The sequence below is a fragment of the Oratosquilla oratoria genome, chromosome 10 (genome assembly GCF_046742065.1).
Source record: "Oratosquilla oratoria isolate Oo_2021 chromosome 10, ASM4674206v1, whole genome shotgun sequence".
NCBI classification, from domain to species: domain Eukaryota; kingdom Metazoa; phylum Arthropoda; class Malacostraca; order Stomatopoda; family Squillidae; genus Oratosquilla; species Oratosquilla oratoria.
This window is the reverse complement of record NC_134786.1, coordinates 25954717-25964716: the sequence shown is the minus strand read 5'-3', so window position 1 is coordinate 25964716 and position 10000 is coordinate 25954717. Positions and strand designations below refer to the sequence as shown.

At 41.1% G+C, this 10000-nt stretch overlaps 1 protein-coding gene across 6 annotated transcripts in view; it reads left to right on the top strand.

The window, feature by feature from the left end:
* LOC143029169 (metabotropic glutamate receptor 1-like) overlaps positions 1–10000 on the top strand; it is a 552309-nt gene that overhangs the window by 397152 nt on the left and 145157 nt on the right. For all 6 annotated transcript variants that reach the window (XR_012966800.1, XM_076191664.1, XM_076191662.1 and 3 more), the window contains exons 6-11: positions 341–456; positions 759–889; positions 4848–5077; positions 6261–6427; positions 6762–6838; positions 7529–7700. Coding sequence is in view for 5 of the 6 variants with exons in the window: in XM_076191664.1 (XP_076047779.1) it covers positions 341–456; positions 759–889; positions 4848–5077; positions 6261–6427; positions 6762–6838; positions 7529–7700 (893 nt within the window). In the remaining variant the exon portion in view is untranslated. The remainder of the gene's footprint in view (positions 1–340; positions 457–758; positions 890–4847; positions 5078–6260; positions 6428–6761; positions 6839–7528; positions 7701–10000) is intronic.

The following is a 10000-nucleotide window of genomic DNA, read 5'->3' as shown; positions in this document are numbered from 1 at the left end:
GGGCTCAGCCCAGAAAGCGAGTGTCAGCCCCTCAGGGCTGCACTTCCTGATGGAGGAGAGGAGGCCGACAGGTTTTGAAAACTGGCAGGTTCACTGTCCATCTTGCAGGACCACCACATGCAGGTGACGAAATGTTGAAAAGGTGAACAGGGTCAGGAGTAGGCAATATGGACATGTGAAAAGAACGGAAGAAAACAGGCTTGTCCGAAGAGTGGGGCAGGTTGGAGTATCTTCTTCTATTTTATTGTCACTTCATTTTATCATCTCATTGAGCTAAGGGAAACTCCCCACCTTTTAAGAGTCACTCACCTAAAAACATCCGTTTCGTTTGCTCCTGCAGGCAACTATGGGCAGAGTGGCATGACCGCCTTCAGAGAGTTGGCCGAACGCAACAACATCTGCATCGCTAAAGAGGATTCGGTGCTCTCCAACGCCGAGGACGAGGCCTTCGATGAGGTGAGGGTAATGAGGAATCCATAGGGCAAGGTAAAAGATTTTTTTTTTTTTTTTTGGGGGGGGGAAGGGAGGTTTAAGTGAACCCCTTTTTTCTTTTCCCGAGTGTCTAGAATCTTTTGATTCTCTAAAGATGGACCCGGAGAGGGTTTCTGAGGAAAAGTGTAAATATAAACGAGTTAATTCGTCTAAGACCATGGTTTTCAACATGGGATCCATGGCCTGGTGGGAGTTAGTGCTCAACGAATATGTTCAGTGTTGAAGTAGTCTCTCCCCTGAAAAATAACCTGTTTTTCCATCTGTAGGTCATCCGCCAGCTGCTAGAGGACCAGAAGGCGCGGGTGGTTGTCTGCTTCTGCGAGGGCATGACGGTCAGGCACCTGCTGATTGCCGCCCAAAGAAATAACGTTACCAGCCGCTTCCTCTTTCTAGGAAGGTGAGTCTCATCGATGTGATTTATGATGTTCTATTCTTGTCGGCCGCTAAGGCACCTCCGGATATGGTTGAAAAGTCCTCGCGAGAGTGAATCTGCCCACGTATGCCATACATACATACATACATACATACATACATACATACATACATACATACATACATACATACATACATACATACATACATACATACATACATACATACATACATACATATATATACATTTATATATATACATATATATATATATATATGTGTGTGTGTGTGTGTGTGTGTGTGTGTGTGTGTGTGTGTGTGTGTGTGTGTGTGTGTGTGTGTGTGTGTGTGTGTGTGTGTGTGTGTTTGTAAATATATATATATATATATATGTATATATATATGTATATATATGTATATAAATACATATATATACATATATATGTATATATATACATATATATAGATAAATATACACGTACATATATGCATGTATATATGCATTTATATATATATTTATATATATACATATATATATATATATATATATATATATATATATATATATATATATATACAGATATATATATATATATACATATATATACGTATATATGCATATATATATGTATATATGCATATATATATGTACATATATATGTATATATATATACATATATATAGATATATTTGTATATACATATATATATGCATATATACGTATATGTATAAATATATATAACATATATATATATATATATATATATATATATATATATAAATGAGAGAGTGATGGATGGGGAAGGATAAACGAAGATGGGCTTAAGAATACGTTGATTGTCCTAACGTTTCGGTCTCTATGACCTTCGGAGGACTAGCTACATTACATCATGATAACAAAATTTATACCTGTAGTGGGAGGAACTCGTCAAGCTTCGAGTGTCAGGTTGTTTCCATTGCGTTAATTATTAAGAGACTAGCTGCTTTGGAAAGGCATATAAACCTTTCTCTATCGATGTTGTTTACTTGGATGTTTATATGTGCAGCTTCCACCGTCTATCTCATTTTCTTTTGTAGTCCCTTATGTAAAATATCGACTTTGTTCCAATCAGGTAGGTTGTTACACTGCTCGAGGTGGCGAACAAGTGAGTTGGATGTCCTGTGTACTCTTATATAATTTTTGTGTTCGCTCAAACAATTTCTATATATATATATGTGTGTGTGTGTGTGTGTGTGTGTGTGTGTGTGTGTGTGTGTGTGTGTGTGTGTGTGTGTGTGTGTGTGTGTGTGTGTGTGTGTGTGTGTGTGTGTGTGTGTGTGTGTGTGTGTGTGTGTGTGTGAAGTTAAAAACGCCAGCATTGTTGTGGTTATTGAGATGGCTTTGCTGTACTGCTCGATCGTGGAGTCATAGATTAGTAAAGGAGGGGAGCAGGTTCTCAGTAATACACGTGGAGTTAAAAACGACAGCTTTGTTGTACAGTAGTTATTGAGATGGCTTTGCTGTACTGCTCGATCGTGTAGTCGTAGATTAGTAAAGGAGGGGAGCAGGTTCTCAGTAATACACGTGGAGTTAAAAACGACAGCATTGATGTAGTTATTGAGATGGCTTTGCTGTACTGCTCGATCGTGTAGTCGTAGATTAGTAAAGGAGGGGAGCAGGTTCTCAGTAATACACGTGGAGTTAAAAACGACAGCATTGATGTAGTTATTGACATGGCTTTGCTATATATATTTATATATACATATATATATATATATATATATATATATATATATATATATATATATATATGAAGTGTATCACTAATAACAGCGAGGATCATACAAATAATTTCCGACAGCCGCCCCAGGGATCGAACCGAGGCCTACCTAGATGCCATACCATTACCTTGCCGAATGAGCTATAAGAGCTACAAAATTACTCCAACTTGGAGTTAACCTAACTCCCTAAAAATCTAGGTAGACTGCTAACTGCCGCCCTTACCTAATTTTCACAAAGTCGCCGAGCTCAACTCACAGAACAGTGGTAAGCTGGTACGAAACCTTGATAAGCTTTTGTCGTTGTAAATACCTTAAGTGAATCACTAGTAACAGCGACAATCATACAAATAATTTCCGACAATCGACCCAGGAATCGAATCGAGGCCTAGCTAGATGCCAAAACATTGCCTTACCGACTGAGATATAGGAGCTACAAAACTACTACAAATTGGAGTTAATCTAACTTAGAATTGGGCTCAACTCTTTAATGTATAATGCTTATAAGATTAGGTGTCTATCATCTGTACATATTTCCAAAATATCAGTGTTTTCTTCTTGGATATTTCTTGTTAGTGTTATGCCATGGACTTCTCTTAAGTGTTTTTTTAGGGGCTCCTGATGTTAGGTGGAATGAAAGGTGACTGGATAACCTCATTGTCGTCATGCCAATATAGGTTGAGGGGAGGGCTTTACAGTTCCCTCGTGCCAACCTATAGATGACATGTGATTTCTGAAATTCCGTTCTCTCTTGTTGGGGCTATTTTTAAGTAGGAGATGGCTGGTCTTCCTTGTCTTATAATAAATCACCAAGTTAAGCATTTTCTCTGGGTTGGCTGTATTAATTTTCCTCTTTATAATCTGATTTATCATACGTACATCTTCTTTATAGCCTGATGAAAAAGCATATCTATAATAGATATTAATTTTCTCTTTATGTTGATTATTGTTATTACCTTTGTACCAGCCGTTTATTATTTTCTTGGTCTTGTGGTTAATATCTTTCTCACTGAAGCCATTATTGATTAGTACTTGGATGGAGCGCTCGATTTCACTGTGTACCATTGGGTGAGTTCTCTTCGGATGTCGACACCGATGATAGAGTCCTTATATCTATGAGGGCACTCACTAGAACCGTTAAGGCAGTCTCCAGGGTTTGTGGGTTTGGGGTGCACTTCTGTGTCAAAAGAATGTTCAGTTTGTTTCACTAGGACGTCGAAGAAGGGCAAGGTTCCGTCAACACAAGTGAAAGCGAGTTCAGAGGTCTTTCGTAGTAGGTGCCGGATTTTTTCAGTTTCATTACTGTTCGTGGTCTTTATGAAAATGTCATCAATGTATCGACAGTAAAATGTCTAGTTCTTCTGTTTTTCTGAATACTTCTTCTATGCAGCCTATAAAGAAGTTTCCCATTAATACTCCAATTTGACAGTACTTGCTTCCGCAGGGGCAAAAGAAAGGGACCTCTTTAGTGCATCTTTCAAGCAGTCCACATAGTGTAGGTTCTAGTATATATAGTTTTGGTGTAGTGTCATCTTAGTACACTCGGTTGCTGATGTAATTGAGTGTGCAGTTTACGGAAATATTAGTATATAACCCTTCCATATCGAGAGAACCAATCCTTCCTTTATCAGAGTTTGTCTAGGGAATGTCTAGGAGGCCGGATGTAGATTGCAAACTATAGGTGGTAGGAGTGCAGGGTCAGGATGGTGCACAGTTTGTTAGTGAGTTTGTACTTTGGTGCAGGGATTTGAGAGATTATGGGTCGGAATTTATTTCCAGGTTTATGTGTTTTGACTGCCCCGTAACAGTAACCCATACCATACTTGCCTGAAAGTTTATAAAGTCTTATTTTACTGGCAGCATTATTCCTTTCTATTATATTTTTATTATTATTATTCTATTGGGTCTTCGTTGATCTTTTAAACTTTGTTGTATCATTAAGGAGAGTATCGATCTTGTCTGAATACTCGGAGGTGTCCATGAGTACGTAAATAGCCGCTTTGTCTGCTCTCCTGATGGTAATACCAGGGCCTGATTTACGTAAATCAGACCCTAGTATTACGCAGCCATACAGTTTATAAAGGCCTTTTTTCTATTTTCTCTTTCTCTTTCTCTTTCTCCGTTCACCCCGTGAATAATTATGTATCATTTTTCGCCTTTTCACATGTGACTACATACATTTACTTCCCTGCCCCGGCTTCTGTTCCTGCTGACGACGACGCCAGCGATGGATGGGCCGACAGATCGGATGTAGTGGAAGGGCTGGAGAGCGCCGCCCTAGGCGGCCTCTCCATCCGTATTCAGGCGGCCTACGTCCAGGCCTTCGACCCGCGCTACTTCGGCCTCCGACCAGACAACAACACCCGGAACCCTTGGTTCCAGGAGTTCTGGCAGCGAAGGTTCAACTGTTCCCTCAAGGGCGAGGACATGGTGGAAGGCTTACCTCCATGTACTGGTGAGTACTTGTGTGTGTTCGCTTAGGGCCACAGTAGGATAGATTAGTTAGTCTCAGCAGACTTCATTGCGGTTAACACACAACACATAGGACACACCAACACAGGTGAGGTAACACGTTACCACACTCCCAGGATGCATCACACACGATCATGTACGTTGTTTACAGACTTATCAGTATCAGCAGCACACGCAGACGACCACACCATTACTGGGGTGGAAGACCTCTGGCCGGGATCCCGAGTTGGCGATTGGTTTCCTCCATAACTCTGGTTGTATAATTCAATGATACTGTGGGCTAACCACCACCACCAACAACAACAACAGCAACAACCTAGGGGGCACTTCAATGGAATATTTACACCTCACTTAATGCCATCACTAGATTGTAATTTGGTGCCAACAAACCCATTCGTGTCGATCACATTATTTGTGTTCTGGTACTGTAGCGGCCGTTGACGTAAGTCCAACTCTTTTTTCCATCTTTACGTGGTAAGAAATAAAGAAGTTACATTCCAGATAATGACGAATATATTGAAAAAGCTTTGAATGATATACAGGTACATCTACGCACCCTCCCTTTTTCATGTTTACCTACCCCTTATGCCTTGTTGCATTGCCTTTGACTCGAACAATGTAGCGGGGGACAGAGACGACCTTTCATCCATGAGGTACTAGGATAGAAGGATCGATTAATGAACGGGTTTGGATGTGTGTGGGGTGAGTTAGTGTGTATATATATATGCATGTGCAATATATGGGTGTATGTTGCCTTGGCAATGGTGACGTAGGGAAAGTGATTCGCGGTATGGCTTGTGTAATTTATCCTAGTTAAGATACGAGTGCGTCAGCCTAAGGACGGACGTGGCGTGGTCCCCAAATGCAGAGGTCAGACTGACCGACTGAATGAATTGACTGAATTGACTAGCCTGCCCGCTCGGGGCAGGCAGTATATATATATACAAGGGACCGACCTAACGCCTGACCAGACGCGACCTAATTGTAGTGACCCTTCCTGGCCTTACCGAGCATTGAATCAGATCAACTACCACATAATTTTACCATGCATCAACTTGCACTTACAAGCATGCTTGTAGGGTATATGTACACCATACATGTATGTGCATACCTCTAGGTCCTTCAATTCCATTTGCCCACTCCATCTCTCCGTTTGGTCTTCACAGGCGAGGAGTCTCTTCAGGATAAGTACAAGCAGGACACCAAGATGGCGTTCGTGATGAAGGCAATCTATGCCATGGCTCACGGGCTGCACGACATGTGGGCCGCCCTGTGCCCGGACGAACCCGGGCTCTGCGACGCCATGAGGCCCATTAACGGGTCTCTCTACTGGGTGAGTACGTCATCCCGAAGGTTCTGGTACCACAACTGAGACTTTGTATTAACATCCACGCATGCGATATAAGGAAGTCTTTATACACCGATATCAGGCTTCTGATTCCATAGTTGATGCATACACATACTAGTGTATATTCGTACTTTCACGCATATATTTTTTCACATAAAACAATATTATAGACAATCCAATAAGACAAAACACTGAGATCAATCACCCATTGTCATTTATCCTGTATTCCTATATTTATCTTTGCATATGTGTATACCATATTGACGCAAGCATTCTCAAAAGCCACTCCCTTATTCCTTTTCCTGTCCTTCTTCTGCAGCAATACCTAATGAACGTTACCTTCCCGTTCATGAACGAGACTGTCTCCTTCGACGCTCGAGGCGACCCTCCTGGCAGGTGAGTGGGTACCCACAACTGAAATTCCTCTTCCACTCTCTTGTTTACCTTTATAACGATGAGAGGCGTCTCCACTTAAAATTAGTGCAATACAATTGTATTCAGCTTAGGGGACCTCTGGACATAAATGGGTTAGAAATAAAGCTCCCCCTGTTAACGCATTTGTGCCATGTAGCAACCTCTCTTTCCAAAGAAATAAACGATAGTAAATGGCCGAAATCCTAGGCAGCTAAATACACCAAAAACCGAAATATGTCATCTGGTGGTGATAGGCACCTCGGGTAAGACAAGCGACGTATTCCCTGTAACTCAATTCACGTACTGCACAATCACCGACCAAAGTAAATACCCCATACATTATATCGGGGTTGCGCGTCCAAATATGGCTGAGAAGTGCACGGCAGATAATTACAACACCATTGCATTTTACCTATTTTTAGAAACCAAACGAAGTAGAAAATGATGCTAGGAGGCATGTAACAATTTAATGTATATCTATTTCTACCACAAATAATATTTTATGAACAATTACACCAACTGGTGGGTTTCACTGCAGCTTACCTTTCTGTTCGAACGCACAGCCCCGATACAGTGCTGGTTACGGCGAGCCTGGCGTATTTACTTTGGTCGATGTACATTGTTCTGGCCCAGAACCCACTCACAGCAAAGGGCGTCTCCCCCCTCCCGCAGGTACGACATCATGAACTACCAGCGGCTGCAGAATGGCAGCTACGAGTACGTGCACGTGGGTACTTGGGACAACGGCAGCCTGACCCTCCACTCGCCCGTGGTCTTCAAGACCAGCGACGGCCAGCCCCCGAACTCGGTCTGCTCCGAACCTTGCGGTCTCGGGCAGGTAAAGGTACGTCCAGAGGAAGAACAAAAACCTCTCGTCTCTTTCATTCTTCGTGTATGTGCGTGTATGCGTACGTGTGTGTGTGTATACAGTGTGTGTGTGTGTGTGTGTGTGTGTGTGTGTGTGTGTGTGTGTGTGTGTGTGTGTGTGTGTGTGTGTGTGTGTGTGTGTGTGTGTGTGTGTGTGTGTGTGTGTGTGTGTGTGTGTGTGTGTGTGTGTATGCATGTGTGTATTCACTTGGTCTTTGGATCACGTGTTGGACTCGTGATCGACAGCTATTTCCCTCCTGGAAGAGAGCTCAGAGCTCGTAGGTCCGATCTATGGGTAATGCTATGACCTTGCACACACACACACACCCAACTCCCCGCCCTTGAGAGTCAGAGTAACGACCCGAAGCGCAGCGGTACCGAAATAATTTCGGCCCTGGGCAGGATTCGAACCATGAGCTGCGGGCCACTATTGTGGCAGCTCAGTGTTTGTGTGTGTGTGTGTGTGTGTGTGTGTGTGTGTGTGTGTGTGTGTGTGTGTGTTTGTGTGTGTGTGTGTGTGTGTGTGTGTGTGTGTGTGTGTGTGTGTGTGTGTGTGTGTGTGTGTGTGTGTGTGTGTGTGTGTGTGTGTGTGTATTTACCTAGTTGTATTTTACGGGACGAGAGCTATGCTCGTAGTGACCCGTTTTCGTATCTCTCCGCATCCAGTTTATTCTTAAAATCTTATATAGTTTTATTACTCACTGTTTCTCCGCTTAGTTTGTTCCAGACATCAATCACGCTATGTGGGAAGCTATTATTTTTCAAATCTCTTCTGTAACTGTCCTTCTGTAGCTTCTTTTCGTGTCCTCTTGTTTCTCCTCTGTCCCATTTGAATAAGTCTTCTCTATCAAGAATTTCCATCCCTTTCATAATTCAGTAAATGGCCAAAAAATCACCTCATTCTCTTCTTTGTTCCAGTGTTGATAGATGTCATTTCTCCAATCTTTTTTCGTATGTCAAATTTGATAGTGTAGGTGCCATTTTTGTCACTGCTCTTTGAATTCTTTCTAATTTTCTTATGTTTTTTTTTCTTTTTTTTGTGCTAGATGCCCATAATGTTGCAGTATATTATAGTTTAGGTCTTATTAGTGCAACCACTATTTTCTTTACCATTTCTTCATCCATGCAGTCGAAGGCCACTTTCATTGATCTTAATAAGTTGAAAGTCTCTCCAACTAATTTAATGACATGTTTATCAGGTGTCAATTCACTTAAGATAATCACTCCCAGGTCCCTTTCTGAGTCGACTTTTTTGACTTCCTTGTTACCAAATTTATATTGACCCGTTGTTCTATTTTTGCTTTTTCCAAATTCCATTATATTACATTTCTTAATGTTAAAGTTCAATTCACACCTCTGACTCCATTCCCATATTTTGTCCAGGTCTTCTTGTAGCGATCAGCAATCTTCTTCTGTGCTTATTCTCTTGAGTAATTTGGCATCGTCAGCAAAGAAGTTCATGTAACACTTCACTCCCTCATCCATGTCATTTATATATATGGCAAACATTAAAGAAGCCAATACAGAGCCTTGCGGGATGCCACTTATCACATCTTCCCAATTCGAGTTTTTGTCTCTAAGTACCACTCTCATTTTTCTCCCACTTAAGAAATCCTTCATCCATTCCAGTAACTTACCTTATATTCCTCCTATTATTTCAATTTTTCTTATTAACTTTTTATGTGGTATTTTGTCAAAAGCCTTCTGCAAGTACAAGAAGGCGCAATTTGCCCAGCCATCTCTTTCTTGTATTATCTCAATTAATCTCGAGTAAAAGCATATTAAGATCGTGGTACACGATCTTCCACTTCTAAAGCCAAATTGTTTAGGGTTTTATATTTTATTCTCTTCCAAGTGTTTGGTCCATTTGTTTCTGATAACTTTTTCGCATATTTTTTCTACTGTGCTTGTAAGGGATACCGGTCTGAAGTTTGTAGAATCTTCTTTGTTTCCTCCTTTATATATTGGCACTATGTTTGCATCTTTCCAATTTTGCGATACCTTTTCTTCTTTGAGTGAAAACTCTATCATCTTTATAATTTGTCCGTCATTTCCTGTATACATTCTTTCAGTATCCAATTTGCAATTCCATCCGGTCCATGCGATTTCCTAGCATCTAGGTTTTTTTCATTTGATCTCTTATTTCTTTCTGTATTACCTTTATTTCTTTCATTTTAGGGGGTCTCTCTCGTTGTCCATTTTCCCAAATTTGTGAGCTCTCAATTGTAAAAACAGACCTGAAATGTTTGATCATAACTTCTGCCATTTCTGTGTCGT